The sequence below is a fragment of the Myxocyprinus asiaticus genome, chromosome 7 (assembly GCF_019703515.2).
Source record: "Myxocyprinus asiaticus isolate MX2 ecotype Aquarium Trade chromosome 7, UBuf_Myxa_2, whole genome shotgun sequence".
NCBI lineage: Eukaryota > Metazoa > Chordata > Actinopteri > Cypriniformes > Catostomidae > Myxocyprinus > Myxocyprinus asiaticus.
Genome location: NC_059350.1, coordinates 664,912 through 692,778, shown reverse-complemented (window position 1 = coordinate 692,778; position 27,867 = coordinate 664,912). Strand labels below are relative to the sequence as shown.

Genomic DNA, 27,867 nt, shown 5'->3' with positions numbered 1-27,867 from the left:
CTCGGAAATATGTCACATTATGAAAATGAAATGGGCAACATTAGTAGTCGAAAGATTAATAAAATCACTGATCTCAAGCGTATGTTTTTATATGTTCATATGTGTGTTACTATTTAATTTTACACAATATTCGTGTGTGTGTGTGTGTGTGTGTTAGTCCTCTGAAGCTGTTGAACAGATATAATGAGGTGTGGTACATGTCTGAGGGAGATCAATTGCACATCCAACCCAACTGATGCACACTAAACAGGTAACACACACTGAATCAAACTCTACTAATAAATATAATCACAGTAGAGTTATAATATTATCTGTCTCAAGAACAAGACAAGAACTTTCCTGTGTGCGTACATGCTGGAAGATGAATTATATTGTTGAAATCGTCCTCTATCAGAGTCTTCAAACATCTGCGTGAAACTTCTGTGAATTAAAATGTACTGACTTGAAAATATACAGTGCATTCAATGATTCAGGCAGTAAGTGAATCATTAAAAATACTGAATATTATGTTCTCTGACTTTGAGTCGTTTTGCTACATCAGCTAACTTGATATTTAGCAATAATCAGCATCATAAAATTTTCATTTGTGTTTTATGTATTTGCTGTATGTTTCGAGTTCAATGAATACTGTTTGCTCTTTCATGTGTATTTTGCTTTTTTGTCTGTGAAAGACATGAATATGGTCAATGAAAGACATCGAACGCTACACAAGGTGTCGATTGGAGTTTATTGATGCTGGACATATATACAGCACATCAGAGTTGAGAGTGTCATCACATTTAGATTTTAAATGATTGGTCGCGCTCTGGTCACGACTATGACATCACCCAGACCTTGAAGAGCCTCATTTCACCATTTCGATCTCACCATTGGAGGTTACACCTGCAAAATCAACAAAGAAAAGATCAAACTTTTCATCATTCGTTTTTAATGTCATATTTCCTTGTCATTCAGTGATGATTCTTGCTTAAATAAGAGGCCAGTTGGCCTTTGTTGGGTTTGAACCTACAGCTATGCAAATTCTTTTTTTTAATCTTATTAAATTATATTTTATTTCAATATGAGCCAAATTGTGTGTCCCCTGTCATCTCCATTAAATTTTAATTGTTTATATAGAATTATGACAAAACTACTTAGCGACAGCATATTTTAATTTCAGTAGATGCAAAATCGAAGAAGTTTGAGTTCATTTTTTTAATGTGTTCTGAGAAAATTCTGAATTTGTTTTAGTTCTTGTACTTTCTGTTCAAAGCAATAATGCTGTGACTTTTCTCCCTTTAAAAGTATTACAACATGGTCAACCGCATAATCCAATCAGAAACACAGAAAAACGAAGTATACCTGGGCCATAAGGGGGGCCTTTGGGGGGGCATTGCCCTCCTAGATTTTCTGTTTCGGATGGCAAAATGAACAAGGAGGACCCTACGGTCAGACAAAGAGAGAACCTATTGCCCACCCTTAAGGTCAAAATAGGGTAATAGTTTAAGAATTATCCACAAAAAAAAAAAAAAAGAACATTTGTGAGCACTATTTTGAATTATGCGGTGGACATCACGTATCCCTCTATGAAGGTCCCTCGGTGTTTGGGGTGGTTACTGTCCTAAGTACAAATTTGGGTCTTAGGTGGGAAAATAAGTTTTCTCCAACAAATGGCACCATTTCCTTAGTATGAGCAAGATCTTCACCCACTTGTTTAGTTCTGCTGCCCTTGACAGAGATATTGTACCTCCAATGTTTAAACTCTAGGTGGAGCTTATTGAGGAGGCCGTCCCTCCATTACCTGCTATCCCAGCCGCTGAGATAGCTTCCGCAGCTGCTGCCGATTTGACGACATCACTTCCAGCACCTGAAGACAATGACAAATGTGTGATTGAGGCAAACCGTATTCTCATACCTTCACTTGAGCACATCAACAACGTCAGACTTGAAGTCTGGTCCAGTTCGCAGTATATTCTGGCCAAAAAACACCCAGACTGTGCAATAGAGCACACCCACTTTTCTGTCTTGGTTCTGGAAGTATTTTCCCATTTTTTTTCAAAAGACTTTTAATAAAATCCTTTATAAAAGAGTTGTGCATCATGAACCAGTCTAACCAGCTCCGAGGTGAATCACAACATTATAAAACTTTGATTTGAAGAAAAAAAGCTTTTGAAAATCAGATAAAATGTCCAAGATACAAGACTGTGTAGTTTCCGTCTTAAATGAGGATATGACCTACAATCACATTAAGCATTGTGAATGGCATAATTGAATTAAAAACTATGGAAACATAAAACTATTGATGTAAAGTTGTTGATTATAAGTGACTCGATTGCATCATTTACAGTGCATCATGGGAGTGGGCGGAGCTGCAGAGCTCTTTCAAAACGCTTCTCTGATTGGTGGCTCTTTCTTTAGGATTATGGGTAGTGTAGTTCTTCACCAGGAATTCTGCTATTAAACCTGATATTTTCAAAATTAAGTTGAAATAACATGGACTGATGTCTTCAACAGAAGCATACCATTGATACCATTGATTAATAACCTCAGAGCTCACGGTTGGTCTGTCTTTAAAGAAATATAATTTATCGTTAAAAATCAATCAGTCTATTGAGAAAATGAATGGGATTTTTACTTCCAAAAACATGCAGACTTTCTAATCAAAATTCTATCCATACAAAAGTTATAAAAGTAATGCAGATTACTTCACAGACTTAGTTAAGTAAACAAAGAGGAATATAAAGAGCTGCTTGTTAATAGTACCTCTAGTGTACTTGCTTCTAAGTGCCTTAAACGAAACTCTAAATATTTTAAAAAGATGTCACTAACCAGGCAAACTTTAGCAAATTTAGTGACTAGTTTTCCTTAAAATAGCTCATTATCAACTCTGTACCTTGTGAACATGACTTTGTTTCCAGGCAGACTGATAAAAATTCTTGTGACTGGGCTTAATCTGAGTAAAAGTACAGTCAGATTGGAATTGATGATTTCAAACAGCTCTTCCCATTTTTGTGTGCAGTATGCATCAGACGTCAGTAAATGGACTGTTGTGGGTAGTTTGTGGCCGTGTACTCTGAGGCCGATACTAATGACAGATCAACCTTACCTGCATCCGCTGCTGAAACTGCACCTTTTTCCGAGATCTTCATCTCCACAGATGTGGCCTCAATCGTCCTCACGGCTGTCTTGATCTGGGGCACAGCGACACTTTCAAACATGGTGATGTCACCAGCGCCCTCCAGCAAAGCTTTATACGTGCTGATCTCGCGCTCCAGCTGGACTTTGGTGCTCAGGAGCAGCTGGTAGTCTCGACTCTGTTGCATCGCGCTCTCACGGATGGACATGAGCTCTCCTTCCAGCCTGCCGGCCAGCTGACTCAAAGAGAAGATCTGAGCTTGATACTGAGCCTGAACCTCCACCAGACGCTGCTCCAGGTTTACTCTCTGTAGGGAGAAGACCAGAGTTTGGTTTAAAGAGGGGTTTGCGGAGGTCTGATCTCCCGAATGAAAACTCAAACCCCTCAAAAACAGGTCCAAACAAAAGGTTTTTGGGTCTTAAAGGAATATTCCGGGCTCAATACAAGTTAAGATCAATCGACAGCATTTGTGGCTTAGTGTTGATTACCAAAGAAAATAATTTCGACTCGTCCCACCTTTTCTTCAAAAAAGCAAAAATCTGTGTTACAGTGCAACACTTACAATAGCCGTGTTTCCAGTATCGGGCCAAATGAGGGTGTGCCATTGTGTGCCAGGACCAGTTGCGTTCCCACTGTCACTTCCAGGGCTTCATCGTGCCTCCTCAGGGCTTTCTCGGGCCAATGGCCAATTGCCTTTGGCCCGCCGATTACCCTTGGGCCAAACAAGGCCAACTGGGGATAGAGGCGGGTTCAGTGTCAAAGGCGGAGTTTCGCTGATCTTGTCATGAAATATATCCAGCGCACTACGGTACAGGTTTGGGGGGAAAAAATGCGGGCACAGTTCAAATCAGTCAAAACACATTGGACAAAGTGCTGCCCAAAGAAATTGCTTTCCATGGTTCGGTAAACTTTCATAGACGTGTGCTGGGACATATTTCCTGCTGTTAGTGGAGAGACCACTCGGAACACCATGGCAATTACAGTTGGTGTTGTTATTGCTAATTTATCTTGTTAGCTAGCTAATGTTTCCTAGATAACATGATACCTCAGCTTGAGCTTCCCTCTTGCTTGTGAAATGGGCGAGGTGTGTGACGTTGGCACCAGGGCGGCATATTAAGGGCGGGATTTAGGGAAATGCTGTGGGGGCTATTGACCAGATGGTGGGAATGCAGATCGATTTTGGTCTTGCAGCTCGAGATCTGAGGCTATTGGCCCCGGCTGGCCAGTTGATAGCCCTGGCCTGCACTGGCCCGATAGTGGAAAAGCAGCTAATGGAAGTGAATGTGGCCATTTTTTGGAGGGTTTAAAGTCAGAAATGTGAAGCTTATAATTTTATAAAAGCACTTACATTAATAATTCTGTTACGCATCACGTCGTCATAGCAACGCAGATGTAAAATTGGATTTAACTTTGCACAGAAAAGGTTAGTTAGCATTTTTATCAAAACAAAAATCATGTTAACACCCATATTGTTTACATCTTGTGTCTATACTTTTGAAACAGTGAGTATTTTAACATTTAAGGATTGTCCCCATTGAATTCCACTGTAAGTGTCTCACTGGAACACACATTTTTGCTTATTTTAAAGAAAAGGAGGAAAGAGTAAATACATTTTTGTGATAATCAAAGTTATGCCACAAATGCTGCTGATTGAGCTTAACTTGTTTTAAACCTGGAATATTCCTTTAAAGTGAAAATGTGCAGTTTCTAGGACACTGTGTCAAGTTAAAAGCAATTGAAACATTAAAAAACAATTGCATCTGGAGATCCCTGCGTGCTGTTGTGTTTTGTCCTGTCAAGAATGTGTCCTGTGTGAGCAGCTCTCATTCTGAGGTTTGTTGAGGCGCGCTGACTGCCCCCTGCTGACGCGCCTCATAAAAACTACATTTTTTATGAAAAAATATTTCTCCGATGGTAGAAAAATACGTACTTTTATTATGGAATTTACATTTGGGAATTGTGTTCATTTTTTAAACTCCTTAATTTTTATATAATAAGTTGCACTAAATTAACGCGTTAAATCAGCAGTGTTAAAAATTAGCCTTAGCAAGATAAAGTGGTCGGTCATTTTATTTGAAAAATGTTAAAAATGCCATTTCTATCAGTGTCATTTCCAGGACTGACTTCTGTTAAACACAATGTAGAATTTAAGATGTGCTGGAAATGACACTGTGGAGGGAATTTTCATGACAAATATGACAAATCTCTTGTGACGCTTGTACACGCACTGATTTACATTGTTAGTAGACAAATTAAATAAACTAGTGAGAGTGTGAAACATGTTTTAACAAGACTTTACTTTCTGTACACAGTGATAAAAGTGTAATAAAAAAATTAGTTTCAGTTTTGCTGCATTTCAATAGCATATTAGCTTTGTTGTGGTATTAACATGCTAATAATAATTTTGCTGGTAATTTGATTTCATAGTTGTATTTTTTGGGCCATCACTAAAATTCACTGGGCCTGGGACAGCGTTCCTGTTTGTCCACATCGTGATGACGGAATCAACTATAAAACAACACTACAGCTGTTGTACCTCCATGAACACGGTGTCCAGTTGTTTCTGCAGCGTCAGACTCTGTTTGCGGTTCTCAGTGATTTCAGAACTGCCGCTGACAGCCGTCTCTGTGATCATCACCACTTCTGCAGTTTTCTTGTCCACCTGTACACAATCGCAGCAAACTCAGTAAAACATGGTAAAACCGTGTTTTAAAAGCCACGTAAAACCATGTGTGCTCATACCTGTTTAGTGTACCAGTTCCCTGCCTCTTGGCGGTATTTCTCGATGATTGCCTCATACTCAGATCGGATCTCGCCGAGGATTTTCGACAGGTCTTTACTTTCCACCGACATCAGGTCCACAGTCACTGTACCTGCCATCTGCCCTCGCAGCGATATCATCTCCTGAGGTCAAAGGGCAGAGGTCACAGGTCATTTTCTTACTCATTCTCTTGATACGATGCCCCATATTTCTGTCCCAGAGGACAATTATGTACATTTATTTACAGTAAAGTACATGGATTAAAACTGCTGCCAAGAATTATGTTTTAAATACAAATATTAATTGTGATGCTTTCCAGGTGAAACGCTCTTAAACAGTCATCTTATAGATGTACGTGTACCTCCTGGTGTATGTCTTTGATGGTGGAACGCTCCTCACTGAGGATCTTAAACTCCTGCAGTAACGTGGCGTTCACTGAATCGTATTCTTTCTTCAGAGATCTCAGATTCGCAATATCTCCCTCCACAGACTGTCTCATGGCCAGCTCCGTCTCGTATCTGCAAAACCCAGTTAACAACGCTCAGTTGCACACTCAGGTACTATATCAGCACCGTGATGTTGAATATATGCTTTTGTTTTCTCCAATAAATTGGGCATAAACTTCACTTAGATGATATCATATATTTATCGTGTTTGAAGGATGTTGGGATATTTTTTTATTGTAAAACAAGACAAAAAGAAATATGATTTGCAGTGTTGAAGCCGCCTGTATTACACAAACTTACTTCATTCTGAAATCATCCGCGGCCAGTCTGGCGTTGTCTATGGCTAAAGCAACACGTGCGTGCTCTTGAATAAGAACCAGAAGCTGGAAGAGAAAAGAGAAAGACATTCACAGCATAAACTAAACGAACTGTCTTTTAGATCATTTGTACTGTTTGCACATTACAAGCAAATGTATTATTTCTGACCAAAGTCTATTTGATAGGGTACAACAGGGCTAAAGACCTGCCTTAAATAAAATGTGCTTTTGTTCTGGTTACAAAGTGTATAAAAATACATTTTATTAAATATTGATGAAGCAACATAGTTTTTTTAATTAAAATATAAATATATTTTAAAGGCTGCGAGGGGTCTCTTAACCCACTATTGTGGGTTATTGTGATAGGATGGGAAAATAGTTATGGGGCAAAATTTGTCAACTGCTGCGAATAATTTTGAGAAAGGAAGATGCCATTCTGAGTAACAAATTAAGATAATCCTTACATAGAATAACCACTTCCGAAAAGGGTTAACCATTTCCAGATCATTTTTATCACATTTGCTAATTCATAAAATCTCAAGTATTCTATAAACAAATGAATCTCCGTTATTTCAGTGTGAGCCCACTTTGAACATTCTTCATAAATCAATTTCTAAACTTGAGCCCCTTCATCAAGGAGGCTTTTTACCCCAAATAACCTAGTAGCAATTTGAAGGTCATGGGGTTCGATTCGCTGGAAAGTTGGGGTTACAAATCAGATGTTGGAAAGAAAAGAAACATAGGAATACCTTCTCCCGGAGTGGCTTGATCTGGATTTGGTAGGGCTCCAGATTGTGGCTGCTCTTAACTCTGTTGATGGTGAATGCTCTGAGCTTCTCGTTAAGCTCAAGGTTCGTTGTTTCCAGACGCTTCACCTTCTCCAGGTAAGTCGCAAGACGATCGTTCAGGACCTGCAGTTGCTGTTTCTCATTGGTGATGAATGACATGGTTTCTGCGAGACCTCCTCCACTCATCAAACCAGACATGAAGGAGCCTCCACCCAAACTCCCACCAGCCGAGAGAGAACCTCCAATCATCCTGAAACCAGCCGAGAGAGAACTTCCACCTCCCATCCCCATACAGGCCCCAGCACTAGACCCCAAACCCACCGCAGCGCTGCTGCGCAGACCACCGGACATCACCGACTGACTGTACACCTGCCTAAACCCCCCTTCAGCACCTGTTCTGAACCCGCCAGAGCTGCCAAAGCTCGAGACGTTCATTGGCATGAGAGCGCGGCCACTAAAAGATCTCCCGGAGAAGTGCTGAGCTCCAGTTAGAGTCATGATTTAGACTGGGTAACTTGTGATAATGATATCAGCAGAGAGCACCAGGTGTCTGTCAGGCTTTAGTTGATGTAAAGAAAGGTGGCAAAGCTCGTGTTTTATAGCCATCTCACTCCGTCAGTGAACGGCCCCTGAGGATAGGGTGGCACAGAGCGGTTTAACTTGCTTAAAGCGAAATAATGGCATGCAAATATTACAGAAGTACTTTGATAAAGGAACATGGGAAAAGAAAGAAAACAGTTTTTCATTGCGTATAGAAATGTACCTTCATATTACGATTACTTCTATATTCCCCCCAACACTTTGTTTTGACATCCTTTGGCAGGGGATCAAGCCTTAATTAGGGGGTCAGACCCCCCCCCCCAAATCCTCCCATAATTCGCACCCTGACACTGCAAAAAAACTTACTTTTTTAATCAGTAGTTTTGTCTCATTTTTCCAGTAAAAACATCTAAATATCCAAAGAGCCAGGTAATTGAATCAAAACTGCATTATACTGTATTTTCCTTACCCAACTGGCAAATTGTTATTTCATGTTTTCAAGCATTAAATAAAAGAAACTTTAGTGGGCTTATGCTATAAAATGAAAAACGTGTGGTAACTGTGCTTTAAGTCTATCATAACTCCTAAAACAGTTTGTCAACTGCACAACATTTTTTATAAAGGACATGATTTTCAGCAGCTAACATAAAAGCTCTTGACACTGAGAAGATCTTCGAGTAAGATCGCTGGAGGAGGTTTATTCTACGGTTCTCATCCTCATCATTAATAGTGATTTCACACAATTACTTCTTATTAACAAGGCAAATGAATCATTTGAAACATCTTATGTAGGAATAAGCAAAACTATGTAAATGATGATGTGTGTGAAAACCGTTAATATCAGTGTTCTCATCACCGGGTGTAACACCACCGTTGGCGCTCCCTTTGGCCTTTTGAAAAATACTTGGAGCAGAATAAAAAATATATATTTTTTTAAACTACATATAATATAAAAACATTAAAATTAGGATCCCAAAAAAATCAGTAAATGTAATTTTAAAACTCACAGTGAAACTAAATATTACATTTGCATGTTAGTTTTCCCTACACACCCCTGTAGGCATCTACATGGACTATCTACGTTGATAAAAATTATTTCAAAATAATGAAACACACACAACAGTCATTACTCAGAATGGTGCCAAAAACAAAAAACATCCAGTGAGCGGCAGTTCTGTGGACAGAAACACCTTGTTGATGAGAGAGGTCAACAGAGAATGGCCAGACTGGTTTGAACTGATAAAGTCTACAGTAACTCAGCTTTCTGTTCTTGGCTGACAGAAGTGGAACCCGACATCGTCTTCTGCTGTTGTTTCCATCCGCCTCGAGGTTCGACATGTTGTGCATCCTGAGATGTTATTCTTCTCACTACAATTGTACAGAGTGGTTATCTGAGTTACCGTAGACTTTCTGTCAGCTCAAACCAGTCCGGCCATTCTCCGTTGACCTCTCTCATTAACAAGGTGTTTCCATCCACAGAACTGCCGCTCACTGGATGTTTTTTGTTTTTGGCACCATTCTGAGTAAATTCTAGAGACTGTTGTGTGTGAAAATCCCAGAAATACTCAAACCAGCCCATCTGACACCAACAATCATGCCACGCTCCAAATCACTGAGATCACATTTTTCCTCATTCTGATGGTTGATGTGAACATTAACTGAAGCTCCTGACCCGTATCTGCATGATTTTATGCACTGCACTGCTGCCACACGATTACACCTTGTACAGGTGTACCTAATAAAGTGGTATAGTGTATATTATATACAAAACATTTAAGTTGTAGTCATTTAAACAGCACTGAAGACACAGAGACCATAGAATTTAAATGTTAGAAATAATTATATTGACCTACATGTTCATTACCAGACAAAATTATCATCCATGGAGTACAAAAAAAAAAAAAAACACGCACACATAGCGAGCAGGTAGACTTGTGGGATGTAATGATGCAAGGAAATAGATGTGATGCAGGTGTCAACAATAGCTGCTTTTCCACCATCGGGCCAGAATGAGCCAGGGCTATACACACATCAGGAGAACCTCAAGCTGCAAGACCAAAATCGATCTGCATTCCCACCATCAGGCCAATAGCCCCGCAGCGTTGCCCTAAACCCGCCCTTTATACACCGCACTGGTGCCAACGTCACACACCCCGCCCATTTTACAAGCAAGAGGGAACTCAGGCTGAGGTATCAGATTCTAGAGACTAGCTAACCCTCGAAATTAACACGGATTTGTACTGTGTCTGCTTATTTTTTTCTTTTCGAACCTGTACCGTTGTGCTCTGGATACACAACTTGGCAAGTTCGGCGACAATATACTTATTCACGTTTTCGTTTCGGCAGATGCTGCTGACCTGTCGGTGCACATTTTTATTAGCCTAAATATTCAGAAGAGCCCTGATTTCATCTACCGACCAGTCCGATGATTCTCTCTTGATCCGTTGAGGAAAGCTGGTAGCTAGAAATGAAAAATTGGAGCTTAAACTTCTGACCTGACTCAGCGATACCCCGCCTTTAACATTGAACCCGCCTCAATCCCCAGTTGGCCTTCTTTGGCTCAAAGGTAATCAGTGGGCCAGGAAGCTTGGCCTTTGGCCCAGAGGGAGCCCTGAGGAGGCATGATGAAGCCCAGGAAGTGACAGTGGGAATGCAAATGGCCCTGGCATGTACTAGTACGCCCTCATTTGGCCCGATAGTGGAAACACTCCTAATAACATCCTCTGATTAGCTACAGCGATCACATGTATTGACACTTCAAGACTATGGTGATTGTGACATGTTCTAAAAACATGGCAATACCTTGGTATTCTTTGAAGTACCTTAAAGTACCACATAAATACCATGGTAATGAATGTGGTAATCATTCAGTATCATGATATATCAAAGTACCATGGTGTTACTATCTGATACCATCGCTGTACTAGGGTAATGACACAGTATAGTTTTGTTAGGGTCGCTCATTTTCCGTGCACTACTCTGTTAGTCCATGAGGTCAGTCACTGTTTGCACCTCTAAGTATACAGAGTACATACACCACCAGAACTGTACAATTATTATGGAGGTTGAATGGCTTTAACACAGCAGACCCACAGCAGCTGATTCACTGATGCACATTCAACTCACAAAACTCTGTTCAACAGAGTCCAATATCAGCTATCACACACACACACACACACACAATGCTTTACAGTCTTTGGATGGGTGAAAGTCTCTTTAGATCCATAAAAAGAGTCATTTAATCCACACAAAAGAAACAGATTCATTTTTGATCTCACAGGAAAACATGAGGAATGGTAAGGCTGTCTTGTTCAGGAAAATGTTTTGTACCTTATTTCATATAAAAGTGTACAAGTGAAACCCTCCCCACTGATAATCAGCAATGTTTCTCACAAATAATACAGCAGTATTGGTAATCTGAGATTCAGGAAAATTCCATCAAAAGCAGAGAATATAGACTAGGAATTCAGAAAGAGATGTTTGAAGTGCTCAGTTGGTCTATACAATAAGATAAGAGATATTAGGACTGTATCAAACATTCATGCAAAAAGGGGGTGTGGTTTTGAAGGTTAAACTTGCATGAATTGCTCTAAGCGTGTCTGTGGGCTTTATCACCGTTCTGTTGGGTCGGACTTCATGCAGAGTAACAAAATATGATTAAAGATAAATTATTTGATTTCATTACAGACATTGTTGGTTATCCTGATTAAGCTATTGTTGTGGGTTTTGTGCTGGTAAGGTGTTTATTTTGAGGAATGGCACTTATTGTGGTATTAATTTATATAAATGTGTTTATTTGGGATGTATAGTTTTTTTGGTGGGAAGGGGTTATTTGGATGGGAGGAGATTATTTTGGTGGGAGTGGTTTTCCTTAGTAGTATGGGGTTGTTTTGGTGGGACTGGTATATTTCTGTGGGAGGCGGTTGTTTTGGAGGGGGGATTTATTTCAGTTGGGGTGGGATAATAAAAGTGGGAGGAGTTTATTTTGGTGGGAGTGGTTTATCTCAGTTATAAGGGGTTGTTTTGGATGGATGGGTTTATTTCTGTGGGAGGTGGTTTTTTTGGTGGGAGGGATTTATTTCAGTTGGGGCGGGATTATAAAGGTGGGAGGAGTTTATTTAGGTGGGAGTGGTTTATCTCAGCAGTAGTTTTTTTTTTGGTGGGACGGGTTTATGTCTGTGGCAGGGGCTTTTATTGGTGGGAGGGATTTATTTCTGTTAGGGTGGGTTTATATAGGTAGGAGGAGTTTTCTTGGTGGGAGTGGTTTATCTCAGTAGCAGGGGATCATTTTGGTGAGATGGGTTTATGTCTGTGGCACGGCTGTTTTGGTGGGAGGGATTTATTTGTGTTGGGGTGGGCTTATATATGTGGGAGGAGTTTGTTTTGGTGGGAGTGGTTTATCTCAGTGGGAGGGGGTTGTTTTAGTGGGTGTGGCTGATTTTTTGGGTGTGCCAGGTTTCTTGCAGTGCCACAGCTGGGCAGGGATCGTGAAAGCGTCTACACTCATGCTCAGGGTTCGAGACGGAAGTGCATTGAACTGCTTCCTGTCGGAGCTGTATTTATAGATGGCCTCCACAGCTGAAGAGGAGATGACACGTGGGCCAATGCCACAGAGCCGCTGCAGCTCCCCTGATTGGCCGTCAAGAGTGTAGACCGCACGAAACTGGCATGTGGAATCTCGCAGAAGAATCAGAAAGTGACTGGCTGAGCTCTTCTCCATCTCCTGGAATCAGAAGATCAGACTGTGAGGATGCAGTAGCATGTGATGCCATACAATGATAGAGCAATGTCTGTAGAGAAAGAGTTTTGCACCTCTATGATCTTGTTTTTCTGTGATTCATTGACTTTGCCTGCAAGGCAACAGCGTGAGAGAGCGTTGTGTATGATGAACTTGTTGGATTTAAAACTGGGTTCCTTAAACAATTTAGGACCTGAAACACAAGAGTAAATGTGAATTTCTGATTTACACAATAATGTGAGTGAACAGACCACTGGAGCAACAGAGCTGAACATAACATTAGATCAAATGAGATACTAACTACACAGCCAGTAGGTGGTGCTGTTTCTTTATCATTCTACTGTGAATCTTAACTGTTCTGTAGTTCTTCACAGTATAGTTAAACCACCTGAGTGCATTATGACTTTATAAGATAATTATGTTGCATTGAAATATACTGTTATTTTACAAACTTGATGATGGGCTTTTTCAAAATCCCTAACCACTTTCTTAATGTAACTCCTCCTAGAGCTTTCAAACTACATCCACCAAACTCGAAACAGGCCTACAGACTGTTCTGACTCTTTTAACCAATCAGACTTAAAGTTAGCTGTAACTGATCAGATTCTTTCAGCAAATAGTTACATGAATGCTACTCATACTCGAGAAAAATAATGCTTCTCTCAAAGTCACCAGAATTGAACGCTTTGGTGTTATTCTTGCAAAAATAAAATTCCCAGGGGAGCATGTCCCCAGACCCCCCTTGATATAAGGTTTTATTGGCCAGATTTCTGTGCATACCCTCAGATGAAATGCTGCAGGCGCCCATGCTCTAACATGCGTAGCACTATCCTAGCAACCACATAGCAACCACCTAGCAAACACTCAGAACACATTAGAAACTGCCAAACATTTAAAGACTTGTACAATCTTTAAACTAACCTCTTAATTTATTGTAAACTTTCAAGCAAAGCTTTGTCAAGTCAACATTCAAAGTTTGTCTTGACAGACTGTCCTTTTCAAGCCATCAGTATTATTTATGCATCTATATCCACTTTACACTCTGCACTTTTACAATAGATTCACTGAGGAAAATTGCTTAGTTTTTTCATATTTCCACCGCACAGCACTTTTACCAGTGTATTCTGGGATTGAAGCTGGAGACGAGGCATTGGAGCTATTTTCGCAGTCTTTCTCTCTGTTCTGATTGGCCGGCTGGCCTGATGACACCACCTTTGAGGGTGAATCTGATTGGCTTTGGAGTTGTGAAGAGAGAGAGAGTAAGCATTTAAATGAAGACAAAAACAGTATGGAGGTAAGAAATATATCTAAAGTGAGAAATATAACTAAAGAGCACAGTACACTACCATGCTGGTTTATCAGCTGGTTGAGATCCACCGTTCTTATGGTTAGCTGCAACTGAGTGAGTCAACACAACTGAGTTAGGGGCACATTGGTAAAACCTTCTAGTCCAATGTATAATTTCTGCACCACTAGCAGCACCAAACAGAACTGTAAAAATGGTGATTATTCTCAAACAAGTTTCAAACACTCAACCTGTCTTCCATTGGTAGTCCCAACCTGTGTTGGGGAGTAACTCATTAAAAGTAGTGATGCTACTAAAGTAACTACATTTTTCAGTTGTTTTCAAAACAATGTACCTTTTCCAGTAACAAGCTACTTAATCCAACATGTAGCATAGCCAACTGCTTTTTCTAATGGGTAGCTTGACTGCACTTTAACTACTTTAAATTATGAGGAGCTTGTAGCTTGGAGAACTACAGTTTCATAGTAGTAACCCAAGCACTGGCCTCACCCCAAACTCATGCCATTGGTTTAGGCAATTCCACTTGGTGCCACAAGTGGTGCATTAAACAAAATTACACACTGTAAGTACTTTGATGTGTGTTTAATTGATGTGTGTGTGATGTGATTACCTGTACTGTTCTTCCTCGGCGAGAGTGAGCGAGTTAGCTCATGGTTGTTGTGCGGTTTGAGTATGTGTTGTTTTTTGCCACTGTGTTTTGCTGGTTTCTGTTTGAGAATCTTTTCTAGATCCGCCATGATCTTCAGCTGATGACGGTGTTCATATTCTGACCGTGTGAATGCTCCCCACTGCAGGGGCGTGCCGGGGGCCATGGCCTGAGAGGGAGGGGGTGGGGTGTATGATGTGGTGGGCAGCGACTGTGAAAGAGGTGGAGTCTGAGAAGGTCGCAGGTCATCTGAGGAAGACTGTTGACTGTAGGAAGAAGCAGATGTCAGTAAACCCAAAGAGCTACACCTGAGAACAGATGTGTGCTTAAATATGGGTTTGGGGAGATCTGACTCCCATAATTAAAGCTTGAACCCCACCAGATGTTGCATTTGCCTGAGGAGGTAACCGTTGCAACAGTCGGCTGCTCGAGTGCTTTCAGTTCAGTTCTGAATAGTATCAGATGGTACATTGATTGAGAAAACTTTATTATAGAACTGAAATCGGAAAAAAATATTTATTATTTACATGATATGATATATAATAGATAGATAAATATAGCAGTTGATATACAGGTGCATCTCAATAAATTAGAATGTCGTGGAAAAGTTCATTTATTTCAGTAATTCAACTCAAATTGTGAAACTCGTGTATTAAATAAGTTCAATGCACACAGACTGAAGTAGTTTAAGTCTTTTGTTCTTTTAATTGTGATGATTATGGCTCACATTTAACAAAAACCCACCAATTCACTATCTCAAAAAATTAGAATACATCATAAGATCAATAAAAAAAAACATTTTTAGTGAATTGTTGGCCTTCAGGAAAGTATGTTCATTTACTGTATATGTACTCAATACTTGGTAGGGGCTCCTTTTGCTTTAATTACTGCCTCAATTCGGCGTGGCATGGAGGTGATCAGTTTGTGGCACTGCCGAGGTGGTATGGAAGCCCAGGTTTCTTTGACAGTGGCCTTCAGCTCATCTGCATTTTTTGGTCTCTTGTTTCTCATTTTCCTCTTGACAATACCCCATAGATTCTCTATGGGGTTCAGGTCTGGTGAGTTTGCTGGCCAGTCAAGCACACCAACACCATGGTCATTTAACCAACTTTTGGTGCTTTTGGCAGTGTGGGCAGGTGCCAAATCCTGCTGGAAAATGAAATCAGCATCTTTAAAAAGCTGGTCAGCAGAAGGAAGCATGAAGTGCTCCAAAATTTCTTGGTAAACGGGTGCAGTGACTTTGGTTTTCAAAAAACACAATGGACCAACACCAGCAGATGACATTGCACCCCAAATCATCACAGATTGTGGAAACTTAACACTGGACTTCAAGCAACTTGGGCTATGAGCTTCTCCACCCTTCCTCCAGACTCTAGGACCTTGGTTTCCAAATGAAATACAAAACCTGCTCTCATCTGAAAAGAGGACTTTGGACCACTGGGCAACAGTCCAGTTCTTCTTCTCCTTAGCCCAGGTAAGACGCCTCTGACGTTGTCTGTGGTTCAGGAGTGGCTTAACAAGAGGAATACGACAACTGTAGCCAAATTCCTTGACATGTCTGTGTGTGGTGGCTCTTGATGCCTTGACCCCAGCCTCAGTCCATTCCTTGTGAAGTTCACCCAAATTCTTGAATCGATTTTGCTTGACAATCCTCATAAGGCTGCGGTTCTCTTGGTTGGTTGTGCATCTTTTTCTTCCACACTTTTTCCTTCCACTCAACTTTCTGTTAACATGCTTGGATACAGCACTCTGTGAACAGCCAGCTTCTTTGGCAATGAATGTTTGTGGCTTACCCTCCTTGTGAAGGGTGTCAATGATTGTCTTCTGGACAACTGTCAGATCAGCAGTCTTCCCCATGATTGTGTAGCCTAGTGAACCAAACTGAGAGACCATTTTGAAGGCTCAGGAAACCTTTGCAGGTGTTTTGAGTTGATTAGCTGATTGGCATGTCACCATATTCTAATTTTTTGAGATAGTGAATTGGTGGGTTTTTGTTAAATGTGAGCCAAAATCATCACAATTAAAAGAACCAAAGACTTAAACTACTTCAGTCTGTGTGCACTGAATTTATTTAATACACGAGTTTCACAATTTGAGTTGAATTACTGAAATAAATGAACTTTTCCACGACATTCTAATTTATTGAGATGCACCTGTATTTAATTCCCCTTGTGGCCAGATTGGGCCAAATATTAAATTTCCTTTGTTCTACCCTCAATCCCCTTCCCCCTTTTAGTTAAGCTAAGGAGTACATTCCTATTGGCCCTTTGTTTAAGCAACACTTTTGGTCTCAATATGATTGGATGCTTCTCAGGACCTTTCTCAGGTTACAAATTCACACACCTTTATTGTATAATGCACTCAGAAAACTACCTATGTAATGATATGAGTGGGTGTATGTGTGTGTTCTTGCCTATTCTCAGGGTCTTGTCCGTGTTTTCGTCTCTTGATATCTTTCGCTCGTTTTTGCTGTCTTTCCAGCAGCAGAGCTCTTTTCTGGGCCATTTCCTCATCCGAGAGACCCTCCTCCTGAACAGGCACAAACTCACCCCGTTACTACCACAAAATCACACACATATCATCAACCAGCAACATTTTCTCATTTACACACCTTGAAGAAAACATCAAGCCCCATTCGGCTCTCACTCTCTGTCTGGTCACTCATGGAATCGGATGAGAATATTTCTGGACCTTGTTCTAGATCTGTGTCGTCCTCCAGTGTTCCCGCACCCTCAGTCTCCTTCCTCTCATCTTTCACGGGAGCGCTGCTGAGGAGAACGTCACTTTCAAATGAGCACTCTGACGGGGCTCCTGAGCTGCACCCACCTCCTAACAGTTCAGCTGGGAGTGCAGATGGAGGTCCAGCCTCCAGCTCCAGGGTAAAGATTGGGGTGTGATTGTCGCTTGATCCTGATTCTGAGGTGCTTTCTTGGGCCGGAGCAGGTTGCTTTGGAGAGTCCTGTGGTGTGCATGGACCTCCGAGCCGTAGCGAGGACGAGGTCTGCACCTGACACTTGCTCGGAGACACTCTCCGCAGATGGGGGAGCGTGTCAACGTTCTGTGGGGGTGTTAAGACACGCTTGATTGGCTGGAAGCCGAGGTCCGTGGGGCGAGAGGGACGCTGTCGTTTTGGGCTCTTGGGAGCAGCATTACGGGACTTGCATGGAGTGGATGATGCAGAGCTTTGGGGGGATCTGGGTGTGTCAGAAGGTTGTCTCGATCGTGATGGAGATCCAGAGGGTGAAATGATATGAGTGGAGTCTCTTGAAAGATGAGGGGGTGTGGCAAGGGGTGTGGCAGAGGGTTTGGGAGTGGCCGGGATGATCCATGCCTTACTAGATGGAGGCGTCTTATTTGAGAGGGTGTTTTTTTGAGAACTCAAGCTTTTCTTTCCCATGAGATTTTGTTGTTGTTCTGTAAGCCGCTGCATGTCTTTCTGCAGGGTTTGGAGGGCAGAGCTCAGCTTAGCCACCGCCTCATTGTATTCCTCCAATGGTGGCTCTTTCCCCTCCTTTTCCTTGGTTTCAATAGAGAAAGTCACCTGTTTCTCCAGTTTGGGAGGAGCAACAACATCACCGGGGCTCTTCTTTTGCTCCCCATCCTTTGCTTTCTTCTCAACCTCTGTCTTCTTTTCCTCTTGTTTCTCATTGTCCTCCTCCTGTTGAAGCTGATGCTCCATTCGGGTCAGTCGTTCATCCAGACTTAGGGTCTGACTTTCATCTTCCACCTCTTCCCCTTGTTTCTTCTGGAGCTGAAGGAAGGCAGTCTTGCCGAGCCTCTGTCTGTGCTTGGTAAAGATGGCTTCAATTCGTCTCTTCTGAGCTTCTATTGATCTACGTTTTTCATCCAGACGTGCCCCTAACTCTTGCGCCTCTGCAGCCCCAACAGGACTCATCCCTGCAGGACTGAATTGCTCCTCTACGTCCTGGGACCTGGAATTACTGGGAGATTCTGGCATTTTCCTCCTGCGCTCTGCAAAATTTGTAATTCGGCCAGTCTTGGGGCCGTTGGCCGGGCTTGAGGAGGTTTTAGGGAAGTCTTCTGATGTGTCAGACTCTAGACCTCCATCAAGAAGCGCAGAGTCTTCTTTTGAACCTATAGGCTGTCGTTTGCCACCACCTCGGTTCCTGCTGCTATCAGGCCCTCCTCCCATTGGCCGACACATCATCCCTGACCGACAGGGAGCAGAGCTGCTCAGTGCGGTCCCACCCTCATCTGGGGAGTGGAGATAGAAGCCAGACGGTGCCCCCTCTGGCCGCAGACGAGGCTCATTGTGCACAGGACGGGCCGTATGAATGATCTGTAATGACTCTTCTAAGGTAGGCAACTCCCCTAGAGGAGCCTGACCAATAAGCTTGCTCAGATCCTCTGAGGGCGTGTAAGGGCCAGGGTTGGTTGCCATTGTGAGGCTGTCGGTGCTGACAGAACGAAATAGAGGGTTGCCCATCACAACATCAACATCACTGTCCAGAGGGAATGGAATGCTAAATGCCACAGCAGAGAGAGGACGGCTGAGACAAAGAAAGTGAGAATGACTGAAAATCTATGGAGCTCATGTTTGATATGCACATTAAAGTGAATTACAAGGTTAAAAACAAGGACAATTTCAAACAGACATACCTGATTTGTTTTTTGCCCCAACCTCGTCCTTCTACACAACAACAAACAAAGTAAAAACAGTAATTCACACACAACCTTACATCCTTCATTTGGATTGGTATGAATTGCCAAAATATCAAACCATTTGTCATTTATTTTAAAGAAAGAAAGGGTACTTAAGCACAATTTTCAAGCAAAACAATAGAAATAGTGTTCAAAACATTAGTGGAACATGTTGATAGGGAATATGCTGAACTCTATCTGTGGTTACTCTTAGAAGTTAGTTCTGAGAAAATTTTAGCACAGATGTTTAAATACTTTTGAAGGCAACTGTATTTCACAGGTCACAAATTTCACAGTCATGTCCCTGCATGCATGAACTTACCGGACATCGAGGAGGACTGAGGCACGAATGGCTGCTTCAGAAGGAAAGACGGACAACCACTGCAACAAAAACAATAGTTTGCATGAAAAGCGTGCTAACATGTGAACATGACGTGTAAAGCATGCTTTGAGAGTCTGATGAAGAACGCATCACCTGTTGCTGTTGCCACTGATGGGACTCGTGCAGTCAACCATATCGGACGCATCTGCAGAAAAACATGAATTTTGAAGAGACTGCATGTGTTTGTTCAGATGTTTTTGTATGTATAGGTATATTTGTACCTGTTAGGTCCAGTGTGTGGGTGGGTTTGACGAAATCTGGCTTCTGCACTTCAAATACGGCAAACAGCTCCGAAAGGAAGCACATGATGTTTAACTTTGGGGTCAAAGGTCAAAACTCTTGTTTAGTATTTCACAATTTCATAATCAACACTTAAGTAAAAGGTTGAAAAAATGGACACAGCATGTTCACCAGTGAAATGGGTGGGGCATAAGTCACCTGTAAAGTGGGCGGGGCATACAGTAAGTCCTCCAGCTGTAGGGGGCAGCAGCTCTTCAAATGGGTTTCACAAAACTCTCTGATCAGCTGGAGATTGTACAGACTGTCTGCCACAGACATTGTGTCCTTTAAAAACACGTCTACAGAAAGATATTTTGTATGGTTTGGGTTAGCATTAGTCTGATTATTATTAGCTTATCTTAGATAGGTATGTAAACATGCAGGTATTTTTACCTTCTAGGGGCAGAATCTGTGGACAGTAGAAGTGAACCGCTGCGGCGATGGCACAACCGTTAGACAGATCCTTCACACCAGACACCAACACAAACACTGGAGTCCGCTGAGACTGAACCTTATCTTTCCTGTATCGGATCTGAGACAGCGAGAGAAAGGGAGTCAGAGACCAAGAAATGTGATGTAAGCAAAATAGAAATGTACAGAAAATAAAAGAAATAATGTTAAGGAAAGCAGTGAGGGGAAAGTCCCACAAACTTCTATTCAAGTGAATCAGATTCACATTCATTTTGCCTGATTGACTCATAGAATCAGTGATTCATTCACTGTTCATTTCAGGACTGTCAGTGAATGTGCAGTTGATTTAAAAGTGCTTAAAAATCCACACAATCCTTCAGTGCATGTAAGCATGCAGAAAGAGATGCTGTCAGAGAGCTGTTAAAATCTACTTAACACACACACACACACACTCACAAACATACAAATAAAATCACATCATACACACAGAACTGAAACAATACCAGCAGAAGCCAGCCAGTGTGTACAACAGAGACATGATTACACACACACACACATACATCTTATGTCCTTCAAGTATATGTGTGTGTGTGTGTGTGTGTGTGTGTGTGTGTGTGTGTGTGTGTGTGTTTGTGTGTGTGTGTGTGTGTGTGTGTAATTGCTGGTTTCAGTGTGGTCGAGCATCCTCCAGAGTAATAAATACTGCAGGTGACAAACCAAAAGAAAAAAAACTAGTGAAAACTTGTGTAAAACTGGAAGAAAAACTGAATTCTATGCAAAAGTAAAGAGTGATCAACAACCAATAAAACACTCCAAAAGACACATGTTTCCAGTTGAGATGTGTTATAGGAGTGAAATAAAACACAGGACATCATGCAGAGGGGTGGGTGATGTTGCCATGGCGACAGGAGGCGGGCGGATACGTTACCACAGGAGGTTTATTCCCCGACTCCTTCAAACAAAATGCGATGGCATGCTGGTGCGGTATGATAGAGAGAGCACACGCGTAAATGCCCAGGGGTCGTTGCTACAGCAACCAGATTCACACATAGTCATGTGACAAACAGGGTAAAAAGGGGCGGAGACAATACAGGAAATGCCCCACCCCCCTGTTTTCTATTGGCTGGACCTAAATCAGCATACATGTATGTTAGACACATCTGACATGTAATTGGATGTGGACTGATGAATGGGAGGGGTCAAAGAGTAATACAGCGCAACAGTCTAGTTCCGGAAGTAAAAATCCCAATTTATTTTCTCCATAGGCGAATTGATTATTAAGGTTAACGTATAAATCTTTAAATGGTGTATGCTTCTGTTGAAGACATCAGTCCACGTTATTTCAATGTAATTTGTAATAATTCATGTTTAATAGCAGTATAAGAACTACACTACCCATAGTCCTAAAGAAAGATCCACCAATCAAAAAATCGCATCAAAAGTGCTCCGCCCACTCCCATTCTCCCTACACTCTCAAACTACTTACATACTGTATTTGTATAAATCTGAATATTTTGCAATAAACAACATATATTGATTTTTAAATCAATAGTTTTATATTTGCCATCTTTTTTAACTTGATTACATCATTCGCAATGCTTCGTGCGATTGTAGTTCATTCCCTCGTTAAAGACGCTCAGTACACAGTCTTGTATCTTTGTCTTTTTGTCTGATTTCCTAATACTTATTCACATGAAATCAAAGTTTGTAATGTTGGTTGGTTTAGTTCATGGAACTCTTTTCTGAAGGATTTTATGAAATATCAATGGAAAAAATAAATGGGAAAAATACGTCTGGAACCAAGACGACTGAAAAAGTGGACAGGCACAAGCCTAAAAACCGAACAAGATAAAAGGCAAAATATTGGTTAATTTATCCATCCATCAAAACTCATCAACCAGTCAGAATAAGGCACTTATGTTCTGGCTCCATCCTGCTCATGTTCAAAGGCAAGTTAGCATTCAGAAAAACAGGTCAAACTCTCATCTCAATATCTTGTACTACATGATCAACGTGACTTTAGTTTGTTCATCTCATTGGAAGAAAGTGGTTTAAGAAAGACTATTTAATGTGATACTTTCAATGTTAGTTGTAATCAAACAACCAGATTTTCGGGGTCAGGGTCTTGATCAATTTCCCTTTGATTTCATTCAGTCAGAGTTTGAAAGACAGCGAGAAATACTCACTGGGACCAGTTTCCAGTACCAGCGCTGAGGACACTAAACCAGAGGAACACACAGAGGAACAGAAGGATGAGAGAAGATTTTTAGAAAAGAAAGTCACTGTAAACATCAAAACAATCTGAAGGCTTCATGTGGGGATCCTCAGCTGCCACACCAGCAGAACCGTCTGAAGATCCTCCAGAAACGAACTCTTACTACATGAACTCTACAGAACTCTAAAGACCATCAACAGATCCTTCAGTAACCCCATCACGACGAAACGCTTCAAGGCTCTTGAGCACATATGTAAATAGGTTATTTAAGGCTCCTTTAAAGGATGTCTGAAGGATTTCCAGAGGGTTCTGCTGATGTGGCATCTGAAGGACCCCACATGCTGCCTCGAGAATCTTTTAATGTTTACAGTCTGTGTGTGTTTTCATCTTTGCATTAAATTACTCACTGATGGCTGAACTGTTTGCAGGTCTGTGCAGGTGTTTGGTTTCTGGTTCTCCTCGACATTAGAACTTTCCCTCAACTTCTGGTTCACCTGCAAACACACACAAACCCACATGCAGGGAATGAATACGAGATTTGCATTTCCAGAAGACAACAGCAGTGCTTGCAAGACAGTTAGATGACAATCAATACAGTGCTGCTATGTAATCAATGTCATGATGTTGCTTTGATTCAATGATAGCTCAGGAGACTTCCTCTAAGCGTCAAGCAGCAGATCTGAGACTCGCTGCACCAGATCGAGAGTTTTGAGGGGTTTCAAAAGACTCGAGATGAACCTTGTTAATCCAGAAGAGTAGAGAGTTCTCCCAGCGTGTGTTGCCACCAAACTGATCGGTCTCCTTCGCCATCTTGACCTGACCCACTGTTTCCATGGCACTCAGTGACATCAACGCATCAATTACCGCCAGGTGGGCTCCCTACAACCAATCAGAGAAAAGCGGGATATCTGTCAGCCAGTGACATCCCAGATGAAAACAGACGAAATCTTAGAGATTTAAGATAAAGATGTTTCGGGAGGAAATAAGTAAGATAGTTTCGAAGGTATTCACAGATGGTCTGATGCATACTGCACTGAAAGTTTTTCAAAAATCACAAGCTCCAATCTATCTGAATGATTATTTTCCAGTCGGACTGTAGCAGACTGCAACAACGAGCACTTTCTAGGAGGAATCAGTTGATGAATTTGCCAAAGTTTTCGTGGTTCATGACACTGAATCTTTGAAAGTAGGGGAGGGTGATATGAGCAAAAATATCAACGCAATTTTCTTGAAATTTTTGGCTGATAACGATTTATATCACAATATATACATTTTTATATAAACTGAAAAAAAATAACAAGCTTTCGTATTGATTTAAAACATTGCCCAAACTAATAGTAGGCATGTGATGTCCATTGCCCATTGAAACAACTTTATCAATAAATGACTAATTATTAAAAATAGCAGTTGTAACTAAAGGAAGCGGGGCTTGAACTGGATGGTCAGTTCCACACTACGGAGGATGCAGTTTTAAATAATGCCCAGCACACACAGAACGTTCCCCTAATGTTAACATATGGTCCCGTTTGGTCATTTTTGGGGGGAACCAATTCTTAATGTTCTAAGAACGTTCTCTTTAAGTTCTATTTTTCTTAAAACCCATAAACTAATGTTTCCAGAACATTGCAGAGAGCTTTTTGTGTGACAACCTAAACAAAATGTAAATAGAATGCTGTCAATGGTTATTTTTAGGTTTTATAACCATAAAATAACGTTCCCAGAACGTTGACTGTGTAAAATCACTGGGTTTTTTTATAATTTACTTCAATATCTACATATTAATGTCCAGAGCTGAGGTACAGTGAGGAAAAAAAAAATACATGGATAAGTAAAAATCTTGCATATGAAATGGAAGAATTAAATCTTGTATATTAATTTAATGATGTGATGATGTTTAGCTTATTTTAATGATTAATATCAGCAGATATTAATACAGCGGCAGAAAGGATATTAGAATATAGAGGGAGAACGTTGGGGGAACGTTCTCCAAACGGTTAGGGAACGTTCAATTTCTGTCAAAAAAAATAAAAATAAAAAAACTTCCTGGCTTACCAAATGAGAACATTAGAATAGCTGTTCTGGGAACATTTGGAAACCATAAACTAACGTTATCGGAACGCTCTGGGAAACAAAAACTGATAGCTGGATGATCAATAAAAATATTTGTAATACAAGCTCTGATTGGAAAATGCATTTCCCTTGTCATGCGGTGGCATTTTGCACCCGCGATATAAACGATACTCGTAAATTTAAATCGATTTAACCGGTATATTGCCCACCCCTATTTGAAAGAAATTCAATAGTTCTGTTTAAAGCACTTAGTAGCCAGCAAACATGGACAATCGCGTCTTAGTAGACTGGACGTTACGCAAACATTGAATTTAGACGTGCTCTGTCGCCTTCATACCTCTCTCTACTGCCTGAGAACTAGTATTTTTACGGTGCACTGCGCTGAGTTCGTTGATTAGATGTATTTGTCAGTTCGCTCACCATGTTAATGGGTTTCTGGGTCAGTTGTGTCTCTTTAACCGGGTTCTGCTGGTCCATGTGAAGCGGTGTGACGCTGTAGCGGCTCAGCAGCTGCAGTAGAGTAGCGTGATCTCGAGGGGGCGCTGTGATACTCGCGAGTGGGTGTGAGGAGAATACACGGCAGTACAGATCACCAGACACCAGGAGGCGCTCAAGAGCAGGACACATTTCTCCATCCTGATCAGAGGACAGCGCCTCCTTCAGGCCAGCGGGAACACTCTCTGTACACACATACAGATGCACAGTTATCTGACATGACAATAACACAGTGCTGGGTTACAGTACTGATTACTATTTCTACCTCAAATCAACATGTCCATGCTTATGAAAGTGTTTGTATATGGTCATTTTTACACTGCACAGAAGCTGCATCTGAAGTGGCATTTTGGGTTATTTACACAGACTGTTTAATACTGCTCAGAGCAGGAATTAATAATTATAATTGCATAAATATTGAGATTAAGTTTTTAAATATACAATTATGAATATATATATGAAATTAATTCAAATATGAACTTACACTTTTAAATATTAAATTAAATTATGAAATATATGCTCTGTCATGACAACAACTAAATATTTTGGTTCAGTTTAACACATTTTAGCATGTTTAAATCCATTCTGCAGAATACCACAGATTTTCTCTCAAAATCAGGCCAGAAAATGCAGAATAAAGTCCACAGATTGCGCCTGGGCCTGTACATACATTACAACTATAATATAAAGAATTAATTATTGATCTAGCTTGAGATGCAATGCCATTTATGAACAATTAAATAGATTATTCGTCTGATAAAATGCATAAAAAACTTACACGCTTTAACACTGAATAAAGCAACCATTTTATACAATAGAATGACCCTTAATTTTGAAACCCGATACACAGAGAATCGGTTTCATCCTGTGGATTCCCGTCCCGTTAGGTGTCACGGGCCTGGACACAACAAAGAGCGCAAGAACGTGTTCGGTGTGAACGGCCCGTCAATAGTGTGTCAGTTTACTGGTTCATCTCCGTTATATGAACAGCATCTTACAGACACCGGTGACGCCCTGCGCTCCGGTATACCGGCTCTATTCTTCATTAACACTACACGATTAAATGCGGGTCATCGATCAGTCCGATCTGACCCGAACACACCTGAACCTCTATTATAGCAGCGGATGCTGAACAATGGTGCTGATGCTGCAGAGATCTCTCTCTCTCTCACACACACACACACACACCTTCAGATCCGTGTGCTCGGGTCAGCAGCCACCGGACACTGGCGCGGCTCTTGGCTCGGGTGTAGTCGTATCGGTTCAGCGGGCTGATCTCCGGTACCGGCGCTGTTCTCTTCACGGCAGACGCATCCATCATGACCGGGCCCGGGACTGACGATATCTCTGGAGAAAATGACGTCGTTAAGGCTATATGTTAAAATGTCTTTCTGGGGTTATTTCCAGACCCAGGAGACCGTTATTCCGTTATCAGTGACCGCGGAGCAGCCCATCTCCGTGTCCCCCTTGTGCACGGGCCGCCACCACTGAACGTCAGGTGTTCCCACAGCTGTCAATCAAACCAGCAGCATCCAATCACGTGTTATGATGGGCGGAGCAATAAGAAAGAAAGAGATAGAAAGGAAGAATGAGAAAAAGCTGCTTTTGCTGATAAAATATCTATCTGTCTGTCTGTCTGTCTAACTGTCTGTTTGTTTGTATATCTGTCTGTCTGTCTGTCTAACTGTCTGTTTGTTTGTCTATCTGTCTGTCTGTCTATCTGTCTGTCTGTCTGTCTGTCTAACTGTCTGTTTGTTTGTATATCTGTCTGTCTGTCTGTCTAACTGTCTGTTTGTTTGTATATCTGTCTGTCTGTCTGTCTAACTGTCTGTTTGTTTGTCTATCTGTCTGTCTGTCTATCTGTCTGTCTGTCTGTCTGTCTAATTGTCTGTTTGTTTGTCTATCTGTCTGTCTGTCTGTCTGTCTGTCTGTCTATATATCTATCTGTCTGTCTGTCTGTCTGTCTGTCTGTCTGTTTATCTGTCTGTTTGTTTGTCTATCTATCTATCTGTCTGTCTGTCTGTCTGTCTAACTGTCTGTTTGTTTGTCTGTCTGTCTGTCTATCTGTCTGTCTAGCTGTCTGTCTGTCTATATATCTATGTCTGTCTGTCTGTCTATATATCTATCTGTCTGTCTGTCTATCTATCTGTCTGTTTGTTTGTCTATCTATCTATCTGTCTGTCTGTCTGTCTATCTGTCTGTCTGTCTGTCTGTCTGTCTGTCTATATATCTATCTGTCTGTCTGTCTATATATCTATCTGTCTGTCTATCTATCTGTCTGTTTATCTGTCTGTTTGTTTGTCTATCTATCTATCTGTCTGTCTGTCTAACTGTCTGTTTGTTTGTCTGTCTGTCTGTCTATCTGTCTGTCTATATATCTATCTGTCTGTCTGTCTGTCTGTCTGTTTATCTGTCTGTTTGTTTGTCTATCTATCTATCTGTCTGTCTGTCTGTCTGTCTAACTGTCTGTTTGTTTGTCTGTCTGTCTGTCTATCTGTCTGTCTAGCTGTCTGTCTGTCTATATATCTATGTCTGTCTGTCTGTCTATATATCTATCTGTCTGTCTGTCTGTCTGTTTGTTTGTCTGTCTGTCTGTCTATCTGTCTGTCTAGCTGTCTGTCTGTCTATATATCTGTCTGTTTATCTGTCTGTTTTTTTTTGTCTATGTATCTGTCTGTCTGTCTGTCTGTCTAACT

General features: G+C 41.2%; 2 protein-coding genes across 4 annotated transcripts; both read right to left on the bottom strand.

Moving 5' to 3' along the window:
- Positions 1-708: 708 nt before the first annotated feature.
- Positions 709-8,010, bottom strand: wu:fk65c09 (keratin, type I cytoskeletal 19). 2 transcript variants are annotated; one of them, XM_051703759.1, is made up of 8 exons: positions 7,389-8,010; positions 6,623-6,705; positions 6,238-6,394; positions 5,858-6,019; positions 5,652-5,777; positions 3,086-3,422; positions 1,727-1,846; positions 709-882 (listed from the first exon to the last, which is right to left on the bottom strand). In XM_051703759.1, the coding sequence occupies exons 1-7, from the start codon at positions 7,923-7,925 to the stop codon at positions 1,743-1,745; spliced, it is 1,506 nt and encodes a 501-aa protein (XP_051559719.1). In that variant the 5' UTR covers positions 7,926-8,010; the 3' UTR covers positions 709-882; positions 1,727-1,742. The 2 variants fall into 2 exon arrangements, with proteins under 2 accessions (XP_051559719.1, XP_051559718.1); XM_051703758.1 differs by having other exon boundaries at positions 1,781-1,846.
- A 3,839-nt stretch (positions 8,011-11,849) lies between these two features.
- On the bottom strand, positions 11,850-26,650 carry LOC127444389 (calmodulin-regulated spectrin-associated protein 3-like). Of its 2 annotated transcripts, XM_051703724.1 has the most exons (19): positions 26,360-26,650; positions 25,097-25,356; positions 23,345-23,485; positions 23,014-23,100; positions 22,578-22,610; positions 21,320-21,367; positions 20,374-20,512; positions 20,140-20,279; positions 19,923-20,016; positions 19,795-19,846; positions 19,642-19,700; positions 19,278-19,308; positions 17,269-19,168; positions 17,071-17,186; positions 14,622-14,923; positions 14,052-14,103; positions 13,821-13,939; positions 12,780-12,898; positions 11,850-12,690 (listed from the first exon to the last, which is right to left on the bottom strand). In XM_051703724.1, the coding sequence occupies exons 1-19, from the start codon at positions 26,490-26,492 to the stop codon at positions 12,370-12,372; spliced, it is 4,146 nt and encodes a 1,381-aa protein (XP_051559684.1). In that variant the 5' UTR covers positions 26,493-26,650; the 3' UTR covers positions 11,850-12,369. The 2 variants fall into 2 exon arrangements, with proteins under 2 accessions (XP_051559684.1, XP_051559685.1); XM_051703725.1 differs by lacking the exon at positions 21,320-21,367.
- Positions 26,651-27,867: the final 1,217 nt, after the last annotated feature.